The 24,680-nt window shown below is 37.1% G+C and overlaps 1 protein-coding gene across 2 annotated transcripts in view; it reads right to left on the minus strand.

The window, feature by feature from the left end:
* itga3b (integrin, alpha 3b) overlaps positions 1 to 24,680 on the minus strand; it is a 30,605-nt gene that overhangs the window by 1,651 nt on the left and 4,274 nt on the right. Inside the window, exons 2-25 of one of the 2 annotated variants that reach the window (XM_011487917.4) lie at positions 16,628 to 16,755; positions 15,057 to 15,139; positions 12,776 to 13,025; positions 11,165 to 11,263; positions 10,701 to 10,905; positions 9,319 to 9,512; positions 9,152 to 9,240; positions 8,928 to 9,064; positions 8,758 to 8,844; positions 8,621 to 8,688; positions 8,394 to 8,533; positions 8,180 to 8,326; positions 7,997 to 8,094; positions 7,252 to 7,423; positions 7,061 to 7,138; positions 6,879 to 6,958; positions 6,697 to 6,774; positions 6,521 to 6,623; positions 6,105 to 6,278; positions 3,493 to 3,630; positions 1,963 to 2,076; positions 1,757 to 1,855; positions 1,559 to 1,684; positions 111 to 267 (exon numbers count right to left, since the gene is read on the minus strand). In XM_011487917.4, coding sequence (XP_011486219.1) covers positions 154 to 267; positions 1,559 to 1,684; positions 1,757 to 1,855; positions 1,963 to 2,076; positions 3,493 to 3,630; positions 6,105 to 6,278; positions 6,521 to 6,623; positions 6,697 to 6,774; positions 6,879 to 6,958; positions 7,061 to 7,138; positions 7,252 to 7,423; positions 7,997 to 8,094; positions 8,180 to 8,326; positions 8,394 to 8,533; positions 8,621 to 8,688; positions 8,758 to 8,844; positions 8,928 to 9,064; positions 9,152 to 9,240; positions 9,319 to 9,512; positions 10,701 to 10,905; positions 11,165 to 11,263; positions 12,776 to 13,025; positions 15,057 to 15,139; positions 16,628 to 16,755 — 3,001 coding nt within the window. In that variant the 3' untranslated portion in view covers positions 111 to 153. The remainder of the gene's footprint in view (positions 1 to 110; positions 268 to 1,558; positions 1,685 to 1,756; positions 1,856 to 1,962; positions 2,077 to 3,492; positions 3,631 to 6,104; positions 6,279 to 6,520; positions 6,624 to 6,696; positions 6,775 to 6,878; positions 6,959 to 7,060; positions 7,139 to 7,251; positions 7,424 to 7,996; positions 8,095 to 8,179; positions 8,327 to 8,393; positions 8,534 to 8,620; positions 8,689 to 8,757; positions 8,845 to 8,927; positions 9,065 to 9,151; positions 9,241 to 9,318; positions 9,513 to 10,700; positions 10,906 to 11,164; positions 11,264 to 12,775; positions 13,026 to 15,056; positions 15,140 to 16,627; positions 16,756 to 24,680) is intronic. The other variant, XM_078937887.1, reaches the window with a different exon arrangement.

Raw genomic sequence — 24,680 nt, forward strand, 5'->3', positions numbered from 1 at the left:
AATATGGAAAATAGAAGAAATATTTTGTTAATTCAAGAAGAAAAGGAGTGAAGCTGAGTGACACCTGAAGATTGACAGTAAGAGGGTTCAATTTCTTTTTGTTTTTTTACCCAAAAGCCCCACTGGTCTGCTCTCAGGAGACACATGGGTGCCTTAGTAGCTGCTGTCGGTCAGCCTCTCTGTCTCAGAGGGCTGAATCTTCATCTCAGCCTTCTGGCTTTTGGCCTCATACATCTCCCTCCTGCTGGCCCTCTGGAAGAAGCCACACTGGGGGTGGAGGAGGGCGCATGAAGTTAGACTAATTGTTTAAAAAGGATTTCACTTCAATAAAATGTGTATGCACACTGCATATTATGTGATAATGAGGATTCATTACAGATGAGTCAACTTGTACTAAGATGGTGTTCACATTTTGTTCTAAAATGAATATCTTCCACTTTTCATAAAAGCTTTTGTCACTGTAATCGAAATTAACTACATTTAGGTTAATAAAAACTAAAAAAAATACAAGCCATTTGCTTAGAACTAGCAAAAAAAAACGTATTATTGGGCATAAAAAATACAAGCCATTTGCTTAGAACTAGCAAAAAAAAACTTATAATTGGGCTGTATAACATTCAATTTGGAGTATAAGTTGCATTTTTTTTTTTTTTTTTTTGCATAGTCTGGCCCGGGGTGAGACTTATACTACTAGATGATTTAAAAAAAAATATAGGGTCATATATTCATTATTTACCCACTAACAATCAGTTGTCCTTCAGTGGTGATTTGCAGCTTATGACCACTAGAGGGCACTGAAGTGTGTGTATCAGTATTTGATACTGACATGCAACGCAGAAGAAGCGCCATCCAAAAGAATCAAATAAAACATGAAGGAAATGGTTTGGATCGATTTTTTTCCCTGAACTTTTTTATGATAATTTTCTTATTTGCATCAAGACAATCTTATTTTTGTTTTTATATTTTTCTTCTTCAAACTAATGTGGAACAGCGACTCATCACTCTGGGTCACAGAGACATAGAAGTCCCGCTGATAGCACCCTTCTTTCAGGCGCAGCTCTCGCAGTAGAAACTAAAAAGTGGCATAAAAAACTAAAAGATCTCATGAACCCAGACATGATCACCAATGCTTTTGTAGAGCTCTTCAAAATAAATACACCTGATATTTTCTCCTTCAAAGGCGACTTAGACTCTGGAGCGACTTATCTATGTTTTTTTGGGTCCTTATACTTCGGAAAATACAGAAATTATATCCAACAGGTAGCTTTTTTGCCTTTTTTTCTCCTTTTGAATGCTTGTGTGGAACTTTCTAGATTTGACACCTTTTCATAAGATTTCTTGTTAAATAAAAAAAAAATGACTTGCTGCAAGAACAGATTATTTTACTACTTTCTAGTGATTTTCTTCTAAAGACTAATGTTCCAATCTCTACATATATAGGCTAACTCTTTTTGTAGCTTTCTTCCTGGAAAAATGTTTGGTGTGAAACACACAGTTTTTGGGTGGTGTTCTTGGTTTATAAAGATGCACCACCTTCACATCCACTGAAAAGTCTCACCTTCCATAAAATAGCAATAATGATTGCTAACAGCAGTACTCCAGCCACAACCGCTGAGATGATGATCCACAGGGGCAGCTCGTAGGGCGTTTCCACCCCTTCTTCTGGCTCTATTACCACTTTAAACTGTTGAAATATGGTGGAAAAAGTCAGGACATGAATGTCTTTAAAGACAGGAACATCATTATCGTCACATACCTCTATTGTCTGAGTTTCCATTTTGATAGTTGGTTTTTTTGCCATGAGCCAGAGTGTGGCTTGGCCTTTAACTGTCACTGTCAGGGCATTGGAATAGTCCTGGAAACAAGACAATTACAAAATGGTTATTAAATACTGAAAAATTGGGCTTTGCAGCAAAAATTTGGAGATCAGCTTGCAGGTATCTTCTATACGGAGAAGCTGACCTCAAGCATGGTGCTGTTCCACAGCCTTGAGCGGACGTAGATTTCAGCTGTTTTGGACATGTTCAACAGCGGGCAGGAGAAAGTCACACATTTTGCAGTCCCCTGGGTGCAATCCTTCAAAGGACAATGAGACAAAACTTTTGTGATCCAGGGGAGAAAAATTTACCCTTTGTAGGCATTAAAATATGTCTTCTCTCTCTTTCGGCTTCTCCCATCAGGGGTCGCCACAGCGGAACAACCTCTCTTTCGAGGATGAGTCGCATGGTTAACTTGGCAATGTTTTACGCCGGATGCCCTTCCTGACACAACACTCTCAATTTATCCGGGCTTGGGAACAGGGAGCAGCCCGGATTCGAACCTTGGAAATATGTAATTATCTCAAAAAGGATTTTTATTTTAAGTTTCTGCCAAAATCAAACTTTTTCAGTTCTAACACCAACACCTAATTTTTGAGCTCTTTATTGTTTTGTTTGTCTTCAAAGTTGCATGCTTATTTCTGTCAAACTTCATTCTGGAGCCCAATTGAGACATTTGGCATCACTGCAATTGTAAATCTAAAGGTGTATAAATTGTACTCAGTCTGCTGCATGATAAGCCACATGATCAAATCAAAGCAAATAAAAACAAATCAAAGCAAATTAAGTTAAATTAAATCAATTTAATTTTATTTGTATAGCACCTTTCCAACGAATGTGACTAAAAGTTCTTTATTTAAAATACTTTTCCAATTTATAAAACCAAAAGCAAAACTATTGCATAAACAAATAAATAAATAAAAGGATTGAAAATGGAGCAAATGTTTCCAAGATTTGAGCTCCATTTGATTGGTGATATATTTCTGTTATCAGATTCTGGTTTATTGTTTAAAGCAAATACAGCTCACATCTGCTGCCTATTTATCGTTTAATGTCTTTTTCTTTTTTCTCATCTTTAGCTATTTTTCCTTTTTATGATTCAATTATATCAACTCGTCCCATTTTATTTTACTCTTCTCCAATCAGAAAATCTCTTTTGCCAACTTTTAATAAAGCATATCTGGGCTCTAATCTGCTTTACCCATTTTTAAATTAGGTAAATTCATTTTCCAATGAACAAATATTTTGCTGGTTAAATCCCAATTTCACAAAAATTGAAAGGAAATAAATCGGTAAGATTACTTATTTATACTGTATTTTACATGATATGGATATGGTGACTTCTAATCCAGTTAGATTGTGTTAGAATTTTACTTAGACATAAATTATCAGTATCATTCCTTTTCTTTTGACTGCAACAGTAAAAATCTTAATGGTGACATGACTTTCATTTATAAAAATATGCATTTATACTGTGTTTTGCATGTTATGGTACTTCCAATTCAGTTTAAAGCCATTTTCTCTGCTCCCTTAGCTCTAAGAATTTCTCTTATACATAAATATCAGTGACATTTCTGTTTTTTTTGGAGGTGACTTGACTTACATTTTAGTAGCACGTGTGTTGCAATGAGCAGAGGGAATTGGAAAAACTTTGCTCTCATGTTACATCCCTTACCAGCAGGTAGGACTCTTTTTTTGGCAGCGTGAGCAGTTTGCTTGCAGCTTGCGGCTCGGTTGTCTGGCTCTGAAACTTCTCATTAGCGTCGTCTTCGTCAGCCTGCCGTTTGGTACGCTGGGGTCGGCTATGCGACAGCTGGAGGACGAGAGGAAGCGTGGAAAATCCACAGAACACAGAGACATTACAGCATTGGTTAATTACTGGTTTTGATAAAGAAATGACCAAATTCTTCCCAGAATAGCAGTGTCATTTCTACTAAGTGTAGGCTGCTGAGTTCCTATTTTGGGGCTTTGAGAGTTTTTTGTGTGGCGACTCAATTGTTTTCCAAAATGTATTTCTGTGCAGTGGTTTTGCTCTGAGGACTTTTTTAATACAGCAAACCACAAGTATTTATTCGTGCTGCTCAGACGGCTTGATTGTATACTGACGTCAGGCAAATCAAAGCCCGCTGCAAAGTATTTGATCTTTGCAAAGATTCAAAACCTTGTTTTTAAAAATTCAAGATATTTTAGCAGGTTTTCAGCTGTTTTAACATCTTTTCCAGGCCACTTTTTAAAATCAGCAGTTTTGAGTTTTTAGAATTTGTTTTCCCATTAAGAGCTAAGATCTACAAATAAGGAATTAACATAAAAATGAATCCAATTCATTTAACTCTTGACAAAAAATAAATTAAGACTCAAAATAAATCAAATTGCACAATTCCATTTTAGTTCAAGAAATGTTAAAAAGTTAGACTGGCATTCACTGTTATTATTTTATTTATTTAGACTACAATTAGGTCCATAAAAACTCAAATAACACAAAGTATTTGCTTAGAACCTGCAAATTAATACTTATTATTGGACTGTAAAACATTAAGTTTGAAGTAACTCCATTTAGCTTTTTTAGCCTATTTTTCCCTTTTTGAATGCTTGCATAGATCTTGTTTTTAAATTTTGATATCGTATAAGATTTCTTGTTAAATAAAAAAATGACTTGTGCATGAATAGATCATTTTACTACTTTCTAGTGATTTTTTTCTTTATATTCTTTTCCTATTTTTAGTCTATACCACTTTTTGCAGGAGAGGGTGAACAGCTCACAATTTAGGTTCAAGTCTTGTCTGATATCAAGTCAGATTTTTATGAATATTACCGGTAGCTGTTAAATAATTCCGTTTTCACTCACTAATATCTAAAATGATTGTATTAAACTGGAAGAAATTTAAGTCTATTTTTGTGTAAAAACATAAAACTAATAAACTTATTGTGGGAATTGTAATAAGTACACTTTAGGCTAGTTGGTCCTTATTTCTGTGAGTTGTGAAGTTATGCAGAATTCTGCAGAAACACACACTTGCCAGTTTGCTTCTCTCTTTTAGAAGTCCATGAAATGTTGACATCCACAAGCTTACAATTACATGGTGTTAAGGGCTGTTAGGAGGAACCTCTTTTGTCTAAAAGTGTCATAGAAGAACAACTGAGGTTTGCAGAGCTGCATCAGTTCAAAAGCCACGAGACTTCTCAAACAAAGACTTATGGACAGATGGGACCAAAGTAGACATGTTTGGCACTGTGGGACTTGCACTGGACTTGTAATAAGCAAGTTCAATCAGAAAGAGCATCAGATGTGAAGAAAAAAACAACCAAAAATAGGGAGCAACGAATGCACATTCATGACTTGACAATGTATAACCTCATTTGCATACTAAAAGTATGCAAATGGGAAGCTTTCTGTCTGAACTTTGAGAGAATTCCTTCAAACTCTCAACAAGCTGAAGCAACCCTGTGAATAAGAATTCTTTGACAAAAGTTTGAGACTCTTGAAGTCAAATGTATCATTGCAGATAAATGCTAAAACTATTGAAATAGGTGACATGGTATTGCCCAAAACGTTTTTTTTTTTTGGCTTAATTTTTGCAGACCAAATATTGCAATTGTGAAAAACAAAATCTAATCCAGATTTAGCCAGCCCCAGTATGGGGTGCAGGTAGATTATCAGGGAGGGGGCAACTCTGGGTATGCTGAGAGTTTTGTTTCCCTCCGAACCTCTAAAGCACATAGAAAACCATGCTATCCTCATATCAGTTCATCTATCCACATTTATTTTTTTCATTCGATCTATTTCATTTCTTTTAAAGTTTTATGTTGAATGTTCGTCCTGAAACCACCCTCTGGATTTATCGGGCTTGGGGCAGGCACAAGAAGGACACTGGTTTGTGTGTATTTATCTTTTTATGCATGTCTGTCTATTTGTGGATCTGTCTGCCCTTCCATCCTTCCATTTTTTTTGTACGTTTTGCTGTGCTTTTGTTTGTTTGTTTTAGTTTATTTTCTAATTTTTATTTTTTTAGTTACCGGTAAATGTCCCAAAATTTAAGTTGTGCATAAATATGAAACTAATTCACTAGTTGTGGGAATTAATCCAAAAATGAAGTGAAAAACAAGACTAGGACAGTTTTAGCTGTGCTTTGACCATTTTTTTAATCATAAAAAACTCATAAGTCTTTTTTTTAAGGTTAACAGGTTGGAAAATCTTTCAAATATCTAAATAAAAACGTTTACCAAGTCAAGGTTTAGTTAATGAACCAACTGCAAACCCCTACAGACAAAAAGGACAAAAAAGCTCACAGAGAGGTTGAGACTGTTGACGAGTCCTCCAGCATCACATTCCGTTTCCGATCTTCCCTTGACAACAACCTTCGTCAGGTAGAGCAGCCACTTGCCGTTTGCTACCTCAAAGGGCCACTTAAACTCCACAGCTAGCGTCCCCAAGTCTCCCAGCAGTTGTTCATTCATGTCCACCTGGTGGTTATTGTGGTGAGAAACAGATTTATGTAATAAAAGTGGAAAAAATGTTAAAAATAACCCTGGTTTTGTTCGCACCACAAACCACAGCTCAAACAATCCACTTTAGACATTAAAACCCCTGCAGTTTGGTCTTCAAACACAGGGTGTGGATGAGGAACATGTGGGTGGCAACCACACATTTGGTCAGATGAAGCATTAAAGCCCTGAAGGTTTAATATAGACTGTAGGTGACTCACATTGAAGGTGAACTCCACGAGACTGCCGACGTCACTGGTGTTGACCATCGCTGACTCGCCCATCACCGTCCCGCCAAATTTTGTTCCCACGGACAAGGCTTTACTGAACGAGAGATGAAGATGTTCAGAAAAAAACTGTTGTGACAGATCAAACTTACTTAAAGTATGGCACTCACGCAGAGAATGAGGGAAGAATGGTGCTTTCGATCAGAATGCCCACCGCCTCGCGCTTCAGGTCAGACTGTTCGCTGACGCTGTGAAATGTGAGTGCGTCATTCAGATTTTAGATTTAAACCAGCTTCTACAATTCTATTGCAATCTCAAAACCCAGCAAGTATGAAGCAGTTGAAGTTCTTACGTTGACAGAAGCAGCTGACACTCGATCAAATTTGTGTTCAGATCGATGTCTGATGTCTCAAACAGCAGCCGCAGAGAAGTCTAAGTGTGACAGACAGCAAGCAAACAAGAGAAACTGCAATTCAGTTCTTTTTCGGTGTTCAAATGAGAAACATAGAAAACAAATCAACTGTGGAAACTCACCATTTCTTCAGCTTTCAGAGGATTCCCAATCTCACAAAGGACTCCATCATTCGCATCGTTGGCATTGCACTGATATGTCTAAACACACAACAACTATTTTAAACGCACTTCTACTCAAAAATTAGAAAATTAATTCAGCATTTGGTAAGTAGTGTAAGATAAAGGCTCATGCTGCCCTCTGGTGGACATACTGGAGGTCTGACGCCTGCATATTTCAGGGTGTTGGGGATGGTGACGCTGAGCATGGTCTGGTGAGCATCTTCAGCAACCTTTCCAGGGGATTTCAAGTTGGTCACATCCACCTTCAGTCCGATTATTATCCTCATGTTCCTGTTGTACTGAAAGATCTGCATCCCGTCTCTCCTAAACACAGGAAACAGCACTTTTAAGTAAACTGAACGACCACCCCACTCAATCACACTCAATCTGTGCCCTTTTTGGAAATTGGACTCCTGTCTCTACTTGTAACTCTTCTTTACTCTTTTAATTTTTATATATTTAATCATACACCTTTTTATGTATAAATTGCATTTTTGCACAATTTGCATCCTTGTACAAATTGCACATAGACTACGTCTCGTCTTTGCACACTAATGGCTTTCTGTTTGTCTTGAGCTGCTCAAATCTTGTACCAGTTTACCTTTGTGATGACAATAAATGACTGCATTTGTGTTCAGATGAATGCTTGCCATAGTCAGTAAAGCAGTGACAATTTGAGGCAAAAAAGTTAGGTTTAACTGATCAAATTTTGGTTTTAAATGCCCTAGAAATGTACACTGCTGCACATTAAGAGTAGTTTTTTCTTGCCAGTAGAATGATTGTCAAATTAGTATAATTTAAAAATATATATTAGTATGCGAGTTTTTTGTGGTTGTTTTCTTTAAAACTGTGGTATCTTTTCCTGATTTTGGGTTGTATTGATGGATTTGGTTTCACCTGGGATAAGGAGTTTCTTTCTCATCAACAAATTGGGCCTTGAGTTGCAGGTTACTACTACATTTATTGTCAGTTCCACACTCCTTTTGAAAGTGAATCTGTAAAAAAAAAGGAGATATAAACTTTGTTTTAGCATAAAAATGAGGGAAGTTTTCCGGCTTTGAAGCATTTGCAGTGTTGTACCTCGGCTTTGTGGATAAGTTTCTGATCCTGGCTCAAAACGGGGAAGGAGTCCAAGTTCTGCAGGGAGCGCCTGGCCTTTGAGGTTTGTTCTGGCAGCGACATGTTGATGGAAAAATGCACAGCGTCCAGTTTGTCCCTCACAGGTGTCTGCGTATAAAACAGCGTTATTAAACAGCTGGATTATAAATAAACGGGCCTAGAGATGGGAAATTACCTTCACAAAAACATTCAGGGTTTCACAGATCGATTTGGAGGACGACAAGCTTAAAGATCCAGAAAATGTGGAACGGTCATCCTGGAAATAAACACGCCTTCGCAATTCTCCCACGCCAGCCTCCATTGTGTAGTCCACCACTGAAACAAGATCCAAAACACAGCAGAGACCTTGTAAATACAATGAACTCATACAAAAAAAGACATGATTAAAAAAATGGAACAAACCAATGCTTTTTTTGAAGTCTTTGTTTCCGTTGCTCAGTGTGAAGGACATACATACTGTCGCTGAAATGCTGTAAAACAAAGACAGGGGTTACAAATTCAGTCAAATAAAACTACCCTCTGAAGTAGAGACACCTTACCATGGTTTAGCATCAGTACACTGATTCGGATCCACAATAAAAGGCTCCACGGTGAAGTTTTTGGTTAAGTGGATTACTGGACGTGCTCTGAACACAAAACATTTAGAGTTTAAAGGAAAACTGTAGTTTTAGGACTCATTCACACAGCGACGCTTTAACCTTTGACTCACCTGATCAGAGCAATGCGGTCATCCAAAGAGCCGACTACCATGTCGGGGTAGCTGTTGCCATCCATGTCCATCCCTCCATCAATGGAGTAGCCAAAACTTTGAAAATTACCGTCGCCAACCGATTTTCCCTCAATCATCTGCAGGAGGTAATGGATGAGTTTGTATATCGAATTTGAAAAAAATGTACGAAAAAAAAAAAAAAAAAAAACGCAGATGGAAATTACCTGGCTGTACTTATCAGAGATTCCCTTTTTACTTCCCATCCAGATGTAGACCCTCCCCGTTTCCTGGAATGGCGCTCCCACAGCAAAGTCTGCAGAGGCGACGCAAGGAAAAACAAAAATCAAGCCTCGGGAAAGCCAAATTAAGCATTGTTTTATAAGAACAGCACCTTGGAATCCATCCTGATTGACATCCCCGATGGCAGCAACTGCAAAGCCAAAGCCTGAATAAGCGGGGCCCTTCAGAACTTTGGTGGAGACATTCTGGAAGGAGCCATTCTCGTTCATGAAAATGTACACCGCTCCTCCTATTTGATTCTGGCGTTCAAAGTAGAACGGAGCACCCACAATCAGATCATTCCAGCTGGATTAAAGAGGGAGATTAACAATTACAGATCAGCCACAACATAAGGAACAACTTTTAAAACTGTTATTGTTTCAATGACTAAAAAAACTTAGAACTATGAAGATTTTCTTATGTTTAATAGCCCAGAAGTTAAAAAGCAGTCTAACAAGATTCTTTTTTTGTTGTTGTATGTTTTGCCATTTCACCGAATGGCAATCTGCATTGAGGCTAACTTTGAGTTTACAAACGAATAATTTAGTGTTCACTTAACAGGTCTCTCTATAAAGTCCCACTCTGATCATATTTTGAGCAATTTTAAAAGCGTTCCCGGTGGTCTTTTAATTAGGATTATGTCGTTTTTTGGCCAAAATCATAAAACCTGAGTCGCCCCTGAGTTGCGGGCGGGACAGTTGGCATGGAGCTACCCCGCACCCCCTTCCCTTCCCCGTTGTGTAGCGTGCAGGCTGCTTACAGCCTGCCCATCTCATTTTCTACATCACAAATAAACTCTTTTTCAAACTGCGTTTTTTTCATCTGCTCCTGTTTCACAATAATCTGAATAAAGAAATAATCAGAAATGCAATTTTAAGATGAACATTATTTGTACACATCCTTGATTATCAGAAAAATGCCACGAGAACATGCAAAAAAATGCTATTACAACTATTTTTTTGGATGAGTATGTTATATTTACCTTAATTTTTATTTAGGATTGGCAAATAAAACCCTTATGTTAGTATAGGTAAATATCAGGTTGATTTTTTGCTGTGAAAAGCATAATGGAAAATTTGTTTTATTTGCTTTCTTTTTAATCTCATATTAATTATTATAAATTGAAGATATTTTTTAAAATAATTGATATTTTTCCTATTTAATTATTCTAGTTACTAAATCTTTCCAACTCAAATCTCAGAATATCGAGTTAAAAACAATGGTTCAAACTGAAAAATTAAGTTTGAAACGAGTAACAAAATATATATACATATATATATATATATATATATATATATATATATATATATATATATATATATATATATATATATATATATATATATATATATATGTATGGATCAATGTAATTTTTCTTAGTTCAAAATATGTTCTCAGATCCCTTATCTTTCATCTTTTTTTCCCAGTGCAGACTTCCAGTAGTTATGTAAAATATATAAAAATCATGTTCTGCAGGCCAGTTTAAAGACGCACTCGTCATTGTTGAGATCCGCAGCTGCCAGGCTGCTTCCAAAGTACGAGCCCACTTGTTCCCCAGGAATAAGTTGCATCAGACTGATCTTGGCTTGACTCATCTCCCCGAGAATTACAGAGCCTCTCGAATCAAACCTCGGGGCCCCTGTCACCACTGTATATTGGTCTTGCTTCAGCAGTTTCTGCTCTTCAAGAACAGAATAACCTGTGGAGGCAAACATTTCTTTCATTTAAGAGAACAATGAAGAAAAAAATACAGCACTCTCACTGTTTTACTCAATATTGTTACATTTGCATTTATTTAAGTGTTTTATATGTTGCAAAACATTTTCTAAGTACTTTTGATGGTCAAAATTGTAAAGTCTAGTGCCGTCACATCAATCCTGAGGAGACAAAAGATACTCATGTTGTGTATTTGTTTGTGGCAGGGTTAAAATGTGATGAAAAGGTTAAGAAATGTTTACCCATGTAGATATTTCGATTGTCCAGTTCCCCAAAAGCTTTGCCGTTTGCCTCCCATGAGTTATCTGGTTCAGGATTCCTCCAGATGACATGAACGTTTCCTTTAAAACAGAATTTAACAGGACAGCAGTGGTTAGGAGCGTTCATGACTTAAAAAAAGATTTCAAGTATAGCTGTGCCATTATCTGCATTTCAGAAACAAAGTCCAGATTGAAAACAAAGTTGCATGGCAATAATAGGATTTGGTTATTGTAAAATATTAGTGACATCTAGCGGAGACATTTAGTACTGCATCAAGAACTAATTGAATATTAAACATTTTACCATATTTATCTCTACGTAGCCTTAAAGCAACAAACACATGGATGATGTTAATTAAAACTTAATATCAAAATTACAGTTTAAGGCTATTTTAGGTAACCCCCCCCCAAAAAAAAACAAACAAACAAACAAACATTTGTTTACCATTTAGTTAGCATATCATATTAAATAAAAAAATTAAAAAACTATAACCGTAAAGAAAGACAACTTATGAGAGGATAAATACAGTCTAAGAGGATCCAAACAGCTGTGAGATCAAATGTCTAACATCACTGTTTATCCACAAGAAGGGTCAAGAAATGCAATAACTGCTGGGAAAACATAAAAAACAAATTGTCAAAAATTAAAGCAATTGTAAAGAGTGATGTAATAAATACATTTCAGGCAGTCAACCAGATTCCTTTTTGATCAAAACTTGTTGCATAAACGCTGTTTTGTATAAATTATGGATTAAATTGACAGACGAGGTTTGGACTCAAATTGTTAATCTTTATCCAAAGCCCATTTTAAACTTTAATTGTTGTCATTCATTATTATTTTTCTGTTCTCAATATTCTTTCTCTCCATTTAATTGTTCAAAATAAATAGGCATGTTGTCAAAAAACCTTTAAATGTGTCAATGACTCACATTATGTCAAATGATACATAGAAGCTTTTATTGAAAATTTGGTTCATTAAAAAAATGAAACGTTATTTGTGAATATCAATTCTAGCTCCAACTTCTCCATATTTATTAAAAGAATTTCCAATATTTCTTTTTATTTCACCACACTGAAAAATGTGAAGCCTTTTGGACTTTTGCCACGGTATCTTGGAATAAGAAGTATGGACCAACATCTGAAAAAGAGCACATTTATTTGTTTGTTTGACCACAACATTTTTTTTTTTGGACCCGGAGGTGTTTAAAACAGTTGCGTTGAGATTTTTGCTTATAGCAAAGCAAAAACAATCGAATTACGACAGTGGTGTCCAAAACGTTTGCAAAAAAAGGGCAGATTTGGTGAGGTGAAAATGTGTGACCGAGGGTCGGTGGGAGGTTTAACGCAGGTTATATTTGGCCCAGACTTTGAACATGCCTGATGTAAGACGTTCTACATAGAAGAGGGAGTTAAAACAGACTTCTGAGGGTTGTAGTAAATAATATGTTTAATGCGTATTGTCCAGTTATTGAAACTACATACAATAACAGGGAAGATAAGAGTTTAATTTTAGTCTTTACAGCCTGTTGCCTTTTGTATTTTTGGTTATAGAGATACTTTGCTGTAAATTTGTATTTTTATTCACGTTCCCACCTTGCCACGTGTAGCTGCCCACAGCTCCGAGGTAGACGTCGGTATACCCAATGCCTCCAGATATGCCCAGGTTGCACTGGCCCTCAGATTCCATGTCATAGCCGGGGTTGCAGACCTCATAGCTATCCGTCTGCCAGAAGTCAGTGGCATCCAATGTCAGGTCGTTGCTCCTCACGTAACACTTTCCGATCATCCGCCGCTGCTCCTCTGTTCCCCCCGTGACAATCTTTGCATATCGATGTCCACACATCTGGACATAAAGAATACAGTGTTAAAGACCATGTGTCAAATCAACTTGTGCTAGTAAATGTACAAAAATACTGATTTAGATTTAGAGCATTAAATCATACAATCAAACAAGGATATGATTTGAAAAATTTTAAAACCACGACGAAGTATCTATTTACAAAACTCCACCAAATAATGATTACTGCTGGCACAAGAATTTGTCAAGATACAATTGATCAGTCACTGATATTGCAAATTTTCCCATGTGAAGTGAAAAGATGAGAGAGACACAATGTAAACAACAAATCTAGGAATTCACATTGTATGAAAGTTTAAAACACTTTATTAACATAACAGTGCATAAAATAATTATTTTGCTCCAAAAACAATCAAGAATTCTGTTCCTTACAGACCAGTTGCTACTTCTCTAAGAAGCTCTTCTATCTTCCACTGCTTAATAAGTATTAAAGTCACCTGTTTGAAATGCTTATCTGCATAAAAGACACCTGTCCACACTCTTAAACAGTCAGAATGCAATCTCTCCACCAAAGAGCTGTCAAAGGACAAGATTGTAGTCCTGAACAAGACCGAAATGAACCAATTGACAATAAGGTAGCAGCTTGATGAGAAGAAATCAACTGTTGGAGCAAATATTAGAAAATGGAAGAAATAAAAGATCACTGACAATCTCCCTCCACCTAGAGCTCCATGCAAGATCTCAGAAGGTGGTGGTACAAATTATATTGGCAACAGTGAGGAAACAGCCCAGAACTAAACGGGGAAACTGGTCTATTGGGGAACCTCAGTAACAAAGGTTACCATAGTAACACACAAGGTCGATGTGGATTCAAATAAAAGAAGGGTCTACATAAAAACCATTTTCAGGGTCCTGGAGGGCTTTAGCCAGTTTTGGACCTCAATCCAGAAAATAATCTGTGGATGGCGTTGAAAGTCTGTGTTGCCCATCGACATCCCTAAAACGCCACAGCTCTTGAGAAGATCTGCATGGGAGAATGGGCCAAAACAACAGCTACAGTACAAACCTTGTACTTTACATTGTTACATTATAAGTATTGAGTTGATCTTTTGTTATTCACTGTCCACTTATTTTCTGCACAAATATACATATAAATTTCATAAAGACCCACTCCAATCATCTTTAGATCTATTGTAAAAACATCTCCAAATGTTTTTTTAAAATAATGATTATGACGGTTTAGCCAAAATAAAAAAAAAAAACTGTTCAATTTGAATGAACACAAAGAAATGCAATTTTAATCTTCATTTTCGTAATACTTGTCATCCATCATCAGAAAAATCCCACAAGAACATGTTAAACACGCCCAAAAAAGCCATTTTAATTGGAGTGGGTCCAGAAGAATCCTACAATGTGATTTCCTGGATTCTATTTTTACATTTTGTTTCTCAAGCTACGTTCACACTGCCCTCTGCACAATGGATTCAAGCGACCACTTTCAATGAAAAGTTGCTACGCACATTATCAACACCCATTTTTGGGTTCTACGTACAAAACGCGCAGCCAGTGAACGCGCGACAAAAGTTAAACCAGATTGATCTTTGACCAATCAAGGACTCGACATATCGATGGAGACTACTTTAAAACATAGAAGGGTCAACCATTTGATCCTGGGGGAGAAATGAATTGCGGTTTGTGCCCGGCCGGAATTTTATGACACCAAGTCTTTCATATATCAGAGCTGTAAAAGAAAGAACCTGAAGCAAGATTTACCAGATTTGCACCGCTTCGACATTTCGCACCAAGCCTCTTCCAACTTTAGGTGGCGGACATGCGCATAGCATAGGGTAGCACCAGTCCAGTGTGAACACCAAATGCTAAAAGAATGTTGAACAGTGCACGTAGTGTGTTCTTGAATGTGTCTCACATAAGTGGTGTGAACATAGCTTCACAGTCGAAGTTTTGGTGTGACGAACATCACAGACCTCTTTCCTCTGTTACGTGGGACAACCGGCAGAATCAGTGACTGACGAATACTTGTTTTACTGTAAAAACACAGGATGAAAAGAGCCTCACCAGCACACGGCCTGCTGAATGTCCCTTCTGACTGGCCACCGTCACACCAAGCCACATTCCCTCCACCATCTCAGATGAACTTGCTGCAAAATTACAGACAGGTGGTAACAGGTCTAACTGAATCTGACTGGAACCACATTTGATTTCAAATTTTTATTTTTACATTTGTACATTTGAAACATTTAATACCCCAATGAAACTGTAGTGGTGGTAACTGCTAGATCTAAGTAGTCAACACTTCTACCTGTTGAATTTTGACTATACAACCATAGTGTAATCCTTTTTTCCAGTCTCCTTCAAGCCCAGACACATGTAAACCACAAAAATGTGCAGTGATTGAAACAAAAGCCACGCTAACCTCAACATTAAAAGTCATCCAGGCTTCTTTTAATGTTGGTTCTTACTCAGCCATCAGGGAGCAGATGAAGCCTTAAAGTAGTCTGATTTCTTGAGTTAATAACCACCAATTAGGTAAATATAATTTTTAGAGTTTTTATGTCTTGTATGTGCAACAAAATAGAAGTGTTGGGAGCACCAGAAGGTTTTTCCCTTCAGAGCTCTTTTTTACTCCGCAGCACAAAAGAAGCCCATGTGTGAAAACTGAGACAGATTGCTTGTCATGAAAAAGCAGGTGAAGCCTGTGAATACATTGTTATGTCTTCACGTCTAAAGATTATAAACTCTGATCCTATGGGAGATAAGACATGAAAGGAAGACGTTTTTAGGATTTTATGCAAAACATGCTTTTTTTCCCATAATATCTCGTCATGCAATGTTGGACAAATTTGGAATCGTCTTAACCATTTTACCCTTCTCCTTTGCTTCAAGCCTTTTAGTTGGACCAAAATGTTCAAATAAAAGACACATGCATGGGCTGAAAATGTATAAAACTTTCATGTAATCTAAAAATCAGATTTGCTGGAATCCTCTTAGTTCACAGTTACATTGGCAACATTACTACAGTTGTACAAGGTGAAGAATAGTGACATGATGCTGGAATATCAAGTATAGTAACAGAGAAATGCTGGTTGACACCATTGACTGTATATGAGAACTGGATTGAGCGATCCCTCCTCTATGGCATTCCAAACAGGAGGTACCAGTGGGTTCCAAGTAGCCAAAACCCCAAAGACTTCTCTAAAGACAATAACAGCTATTACTCAGTCATTGTATTTGTCAGAATAACCATACCTGCTCTGGTACCAATTTTTTTTACCCGTTTTTAAATATCCACTTTTTTCTTCATGATATTTTTTCTGTAGTGCAAGTTATTCAAGATGCAAATTTGAATTGCAAAACACAGTGACTGGACGTAAGCCATTTTCTCTGGGTGACGTCACACTGACTGTTCTCATTTGCAGTCAATGGTTTACACAAGTAAAGTAATGTGAGTCAGCATTTCATTTGTGCTGCTCTTCAAAAAACAAATTTCATAAACAATTCCTGTAATTCTCATGTTTCCTATTTGAAACATTTACTAACATCAGATCTGATGCACTGCCAGAGCATCTCTTTCTATACTTTGAGTTGTTCAATGCAGGTGTGAACAAAGAGGTTTGCAGCAAACTTACGTTGTGTCACTAGGTCCATCCTGGAGCAGTCATCAAAAGTTGTGGATATAGGGCAGGCATAAACAGCTCCGGTTTCATTGACATCTTTAAGTCCGTTGGCTTTTTCTTTGGGTGCTCCCACAAGAAGCCTGGAGAGAGGGCAGAGACAAAATCCACTTAGAGGCATCAGAGTTGTAGTGACAACACAAAGCAGAGACAGTCCCAGCATCAAATAACAGATAGTATTGCAGACAAAACATCTTGCAACCTTTGTGCCCTTGAGTAATTTAACAATGACAACTCTCTATTGTAACCTGCATTCAACCACTAGTTGCAATAAATTATGACAGACACATAAAGACCTGAGTTTAACAGAAAAAAAATGTCTCTTTGTTGAGGAAAGGTGTGGACAACCTGGTTTCCACTGTGAGGGATGTATGCTCAACAGCACAGTTTTATCTAAGCGTGCAATACTGTTCACTTACTCTTACTAAAAGAAAAGAAGGAGTTCATTGAGGGTGCCATGCTGAAAGAGAATAAAAGGAGTGACCAGCCATTCAGACGTGTGCATTCAGCTGTAATGTCTAGATTATAAAAATGATTAACAAGTTTATCTAATGAAAACAGAAAAAAATGTCTCAGTGATAAGTTTTATTTTAACCCAGACCGATGCATGAACATGTTCAATACCATTTAGAACATTTTGTGTGTTTGTCATCTGAACATAAAGACTGAGTCACACAATCTTTTTTAAAACAAGCCTTGGTTCAGGTTATCTTTCAGCAAAGAGGAGATAACCACAGATTTGACAGAAATTTGACCAGCACAAAGGTGAATTATCCTGAACATGTAAAAAAAAAAACACTTAATTTTTTTTTTTTTTTTTACAATTATTTTGAAATTCAAGCCATGCAAAACCAATAAATCAAATGTGGAAACAGTTATGTTTTACACTGATTTGTGTTTTGCACGTTTTTTTGCTTTTAGAACAAAAGAAAAACATTTATCGTCCTAATCTGACTGCAAACACCAAAAGGTGAATTTGTTCCTCTTTTCACAGCAGGAAAAGCAACAGCAGTTGCTATTGAAGGCTGCGATTCATAAATGCTTGAAGGATTATAAGGCTTGGTCGACACATTGTTTCAGGACATAGGGTACAGAACAAATGTTTTACGAGTCAAGGTGTGTCACTGCCTGTTTATGATTGAGTCACTCCTCTGATCTAGGACACTAGCCTGTTTGTGCTAACGATTGGCTCTCCAGCTTCCCATTACAGTTCCATTTATCAAAGGAAAATTCAAATTTTCTCTATCATTCCTTCAATTATCTCTGTTCTAAATAAAGCTTATAAAAACTTTAAAATAACTGTTAATCCAAATTCATAGACCTACTTTTCTCTCCAGCTTGAGCAGTCTTGTAGTTATTATGCTCTGGGAGTTCTATAAAACTACCACGCAATGCTCTGAAATTGATTCAGAACGTTAAACCCTTTTTTTAAAAAACAGTGGGAGTTTAGACACAACAAAAATTCACATATGCTAGTTCATAACAAGAACCCAACCCATTTAAGGGAATTAAATTGTGCAGGAAATACAATTAATTTGCTTTTTTTCCTAAATTAAAAAAATGATTCAATAAAATGTTGGTTTTAAGACCAACTCTGATGAAAATTGTGATTTTAACAGGTTCTTGTGGCACCTTTCTGATAATGGAGGACATATATAAAGCAAATTAAGCTTGAAATTGCATTTCTTAATATTTCTTTATTGAAATCACTGCAAACTAGGAGCAGATGAAAAAAAAACCATTTGAAAAGGTCTTATTTGTGACAGATATTACACTACATAGGGCACTGCTCTGCAATGGAGAGGGGAAGGAGGAGCAGGGTTGCTCCACGCCAATAGTTCAGTCCACAACTCTGAGGCGTATTGCTAATGAACTACTGCAGCAACTTTGTCATAGAAAATGACACAGGTTTCAGGATTTTTGGCTAAGAATGGCAAAATCATAATTAAAAGATCACTGGGACCGCTTTGAAAATAGCAAAAAAAGATGATCGGAGTGGGTCTTTAAATGTTAAATATATTAAATTTGTCTTCATGTGTTTTTTAAACTCACCCAAACTCTATCACTCAATAGAGTAGAGAAATAATAATAAATTAACCTTTCATTTATTTAAGCATAAAAATAAGAATCTTATACTTCCATCCAAAACATTTTTGCCACATATTTTCAAAACTTAAGGCCACATGTTTTAGCGACATAAGGGAAAAGTAGATGTGTGTTATAAAAAAGCTGGTTAAAAATGCTTTTTGTCCGTCTTTCCTTGCCGTACCATAGACATCAGAAAAATCAGGAAAGCTTTGGGCTGACAAAGTCACGAAAGCACACCTCACTTTTCATTTTGTTGCTACTGCTACATTGTTCGCCTTCCTCCTGTCTGCTTCCCTGCTCATCGCCTCCTCATAAACAGACTGTCAAAGGCCCAGCCAAAGCAGGAGGGCCAATTGGCAGCTGCATTCCTGCTCCGAGGACATGTTGAAATTCGCCCCTCTGTGTAACAAGTGAACCACACGGCTGGCTAAACCAAACATTTACCGTTTCAAACACACCCAGCTAAGCCAAGAGTGGATGCATTCTTGACTTCAGGGTCGGACAATCAGGGCACGGGTCAGTTCGATCAACTACTCTATCTGTTATTCTGCTTTAAACAAGCCTTCAGTTTGTTGTGAGTAATTAATTACTCCTGTGGTCTCACCCCACACCTGATGGTGAATCAGAGTACCACCAACAACAGTGAAACCAGGAAATCCAACATAATTAAAGGTGACTAAGATTACTAAGGTAAGACAGGGGAACTGCAGCCTCGTTTGGATGACTTTCAAGCTCATGTGATACAACAAGACGGTTGTAAAACATTGCTCTCTAACCAACTTGAGCCTCTAGGATGTAAAAATGTTTCAAAGCACAGAGTAACAGATTTTATCTCTAGGCTTGGAGTTTCACACATCTTTATGTGAAAGCATCGATGCTGCTGGCCGAGTTACACAAGTCAAGATAAGCCTCGGTGCAATCTTTTCGTCACAGGGAGCGGCTGCTGCCCACAGGGCAAGAATAAAAGAGTAAAGCCTAAAAGTTCATGTTAACAGACTCTCAGGCTGTATTTTTTGCTGACGGCTATAAAAAAAAAAAAAGGCAATTAATCAGGTTACTTTTGTCTACCATTCTTTTTCCAATTGCTCCACCCCAATCTGTAATCCCACAGGACAAAACAAACCTAAACCTAACCTAAGTGAAATAACAGTTTCAAAATTGTGCGGTAAAGTGAGCCTGTTCTGACAACACTTTCTCCCAAATAATTGTTTATTTGTTTAAAGTTTACAGAAAACTTTTGAATTTGTACTCTTGTAAAGGTGCATGCTTATTAAAGTGGCCACTAAATGCGTGCCTAAAACAACTATAGAAGTAAAATATTTTGGGCTAGATTAAGGTTAAAAACAAACGTTCAACTTTTTTTCAAATATATAGTCTGGCCTTTTAACCTGATCCTGATTTGACCCGTATCCAAAAACTACATCTTAAAAAAAAAAAAAAAAAAAAATCATCTTTTCTCTCTTGCTGTCTTGTTTAAGAAAACATATTTTAGTGACTGGAAATGGGATTTTTCTTTTATTTTTGCTTTTCTTAAAAATATTCATTGAAATTCTAAAATGCAAAAATCAATGTTTTTGAGCTTTTAAGTGTATTTTAGTGTTTTTCCTAGAAAATACAACCTCTTTGATCTGTTTGAGCATTTTTGAGTATTCCTCTAGAACCTGCAATCTGACCACTGAGTCCAGAATGAGGATCAGCCCCTTCCAGGAAGAGTCTGCACTGCCAGCCCCGCCCACAGGTGAACACACACACCCACTTTCTCTACGGAGCTAGCGGTGATCTGCAAAAACGCTTTCCTTTCATATGCACAATAAGCAAATCCATCTTCTGGATCAAAAGTCTGGATGCTGTTTGTTTTCATGGGTAAAACGCAGACACGCTGCCGAGGCCGACTCTGGTTTGATGTCATCAAATGGGCGGTACCCACAAAGAGCGAAAGGCGGAGCTTTAGAGAAGAATTTTTCACTTATTTATTAGTTTCCTCTTTTTGCAGCACCTACTGACTTCAGCTAAAGAGATGAAGTGGTTGACATGACAGAGGAAATCTGAATAAGTGTGAAAAATGTCTGACAACCTCTTCACACATTAGAGTTTCCTCATAACACCAACCGCGTCTAATGTAACAAACCCAATGTGATCAGTTCCTTCACTTAAAGAACGCCAAGGTACTAAAAGTCCTAATGCGTGTTTGCCCTGAGTGAGTGATCAAACAAACCTGACACTTTAAATCTCAGAATTACACTATCCCTCTTAGAGAAACCAAGTAGAGTTAGGAATTAGGAATGACTGATAAAACCGAGAGTTCTTGTGATGGATTGTCTAGGATGTATCCAGTCTTTCTCTTAGTGTAGCTGGGACAAGCTCCTAATCAGAACAGACGGTTGGTGATCAATATATAAGATATCTTAAGTTACCGCTAAAGCAACTATATAATTAGACAAGTGTGAAAAAAGTGTAAAGTGTAAAAAAAATAAGTATTTATTTCTGTCTGTGAAGTGAATTCAATTGATGCAAGAACTCAGTTGATCTCACCATTAAAAAAGCTTAAACTTGATTTTTTTTTTTTTTGCATCTTTTACTGCACCTGCACAAACATGTGTTCATGTGCTTTGTTGTCATGTACAAGAACTTGCATTGCACCTATTGTTAAATGGCAATAGGCTCAAAATTGAATCAACCTGGACAAGGCTCCTTAATTTTTAACCTGTTTTCATTATTTATTTATTTTTAATTAAGCCACGCTAAGACAAAAGCAGAGAAGTAGGGATTTTAAGTTTCTTTGGCTTAACACAAAAATGTTCAACATCACATCCAGCTGCATCTGTAGGGTTAAATGGTGAGCTACACTGCAGTCATTTTCCACGCAGGAGCACATCGACTCACACCAACAGTGGACCAAATAGGCAGAGTTTGCATACCATTTAAAAGCCGCCTCTCAAATCATGATGCAAATGAAGCAAAGACCTTTGCCACCATGTGCTGCATGGAAACTGACACACTTTTTACAAGGTCAAAAAAAGGCAGACAAAACACTAAGAAAACTGCTGGATTCTTTTCAAATATTATCCTTCTTTTTCCCCCCCATGCGTTCTCTTGTTTGTTTTTGAAGCAAACTGACACATTTCTCCATGTGGACGGGCAGATACTGTGGCTGAGGCTGATTTTAACCTTACATGACTCAAAAGAAAATTGAAAGTAGGACAACAAAGTGAGCCTACAAAGAAGGGAACATTTTTTAAGAGCAGTAAAAAAAAAAGATATAAAAAAGGGGGAATGCCATGGTAGCGTGATAACTGCACAGCAATAAATAACATGTCAGTCAGTCTACAAACAGGCATCACACAGCAATGAAGCACAGAATTTCAGCTGGACAAACATCCTGTTTAAAGACCACCATCTGCCTTTGGTGAAATAGTAACCAGAGAGCAAACTCATTTAGAAATGGGAGTTTGGATAATAAATTAGCTCTTCTTCTTCTTCTTTTTTTTTTAAACCGTCAATAAACTTTGCTAGACACTTTGATGAACGTGTCTAGAATGAGGGAGTCAGAGGTTAATGCTTGATGTACACAAAAGGTACACAAAAATCTGAGACTGCAAAAGAGAAGTGAGTGCAAATGATAAGGCGGAAGGCACGTTTGCACATGCTCAGACTGGATGTGAGCGTTTCAGTGACCTTTTCTACAAGTGTCAGTGCCAAGTTTTAACCCTAGGTTAGGTTGAAAAAATAAAAATAAAAAAAGAGGAGGGCTGGGGGAGCTGTTGATGGAGGGGCAGGTACGCAGCCGAACACCTATATCTGAGCGGACAGCCCAACTGTTTTCTCTCAGATGTTATTCATTTAAAGTCAATGCAGGTCTGTGCAGGAGACATCTGCCTTAACCTGCTGAGGTTTAAAGAGACGTACCATTCATTGATCCATTTCAGTCATTTGCAAATAAGAAACATGCAGTTTAACACACATGTTGGGACACACCACATCTTCCTCCCCCAGACACAGCGATGTAAACCAACACCCCAGGATCGCTTTCCTCTTCAAAGTTCAAAATCGCAGTGAGAGGGAAAGGTATTGAAGCACATCGTTTTTCCAGCTGCAGGTAGCCCCCATTAGCCCACAGGCTAGGCTCTCCAGCTCCCTTTCCATGCTGCTGGGGGGCATTTGTAGATCCAGAAGAGAAAAAACGATTTCTCACTGTTTTGTTAGAACTGAAACTGTCTTTTTTGTTAGAAAAGGACCTTCAATCTAAAAAATAAATTGACAAAATGAAAAAGTACCGATCGACACATATATTAACTTGACGTTTTGTAGTTTTGCTCATTTTTTGTATTTATTTTTTATGTTTACATTTAAAGATGAAGAAAAAGTTATCCAGATGTTGTATTTATTCATGTTCATTCTCTAATTACCCATAAACCTCTTTGGACAACATGCATCTTTGTTTCAATGTATAAACATTCGGGGAGAACACACCTTAGTGCCTTCTTTACAAAGAGAAAAATCAATAAGCTCTTCTGGCTTGGTGCTAAAATATATATATGCAGTAATGGAAAACAAAGTTTTATTGCCACAGAAGGGATTCAAAGTGGCACTTTGGTGCTTTAGTAGAAACACAATTTAGATTGTGACAAACGTTTAAGCTTCACCCAGAACTCCCAGAATCCCAGAGACCTTTTACTATTGGATATAAAGCTGTTGAAAATGCATAAAGTCACATTTTTATGACAGGAATTACAATTATTTAAGTAAGAAATTGAACAGATGCTTTTGATTTTATTTGTCTCCTTTTTCTGCAACATGCAGATTAATGACCAGCATTTAAGCTTTTTTTGTGATATTTTGTAAACTATATTTCACTCTGAGTTGGATGGTCCAAATGAGGAAGATTTTCTTGGATGGTCAACTTCTTTGGCAAGTTCATCTAAAGTCTTGAAAAGTGCAAGTTAAAGAGCTTAGCATATAATAGCCATGGACTGAATAATCCCTTCCTCCTTTGGTTTCCAAACAGGAAGTGCCCGCTAGAATTCTATTAAGAGTTCTAGAGAGAAACAAACACCTTTTAGTTAATTTTCATAGTATAACCATTCTTGCTCTGCTACCTTTTTCTTTGACTTTTTCTTGCTAATCCATTTTTAAGGTATGAACTTGACCGTTCAGATGCCTCAATAGAAATATGAGGTCAAACATTCAAAACATTTGATTGACAGACTCTCCTGAGCCCACTTTCAATTAGTATTTGGATCAGAAGAGCACTGGACACCACGCCCGCCTCTAAATGCCTGCAGTTTATTTTGCCATAGATTCAATGCCTCACATCCAAAATAGTGTCTGAGATCGCCTGGCTGCGGATCCATTAATGCACCAAATTGAATATGTGATGTCACACTAATGTGCATCACAGTTTGTAAAGCAACTCCAAATCAGTCTTTCCAGTTCCACATCAAATTCAACTGAACACTATTCTTTGTTTGAGACAGGAATTTTCATAGCTGTTTTATAACCGTTTAAGATAAGTTTTTTAAATTTATTGACCAAACTTTATAGTGCAATAATGCTGGCAACATAGGTTTTTCAAGTAATAATTCTGACCGCCTTTAGAAAAAAACCATATGCCAACTGATCTATTGTCCCGCTCTTGAAAAAAGGGCGAACAGAGTGCAGCCCATGCTCAAGGACACCTTGATTTCCAAAGCCCGTTTAGGTTCTCCAAGAAATTGTGAAGCCAATTTAATGCAGAACTGCTCTAATTTGATAAATTTTTACTTCCATAATTTTAATTTTCCTTTAAGTCTATGTCCAAAAACAGTACAATGTTGAGCGGTGATACATTAATGCAGTACAAAGGCACATTTCGGACTTTCCCACAATTGAATTAAAACAGAAAATATTTTCATGTTGTAACTGATGTTTTTATTTTTGGAGT

This window comes from Oryzias latipes, chromosome 19 (genome assembly GCF_053564925.1).
Source record: "Oryzias latipes strain Hd-rR chromosome 19, Olatipes_Hd-rR_3.1".
NCBI classification, from domain to species: domain Eukaryota; kingdom Metazoa; phylum Chordata; class Actinopteri; order Beloniformes; family Adrianichthyidae; genus Oryzias; species Oryzias latipes.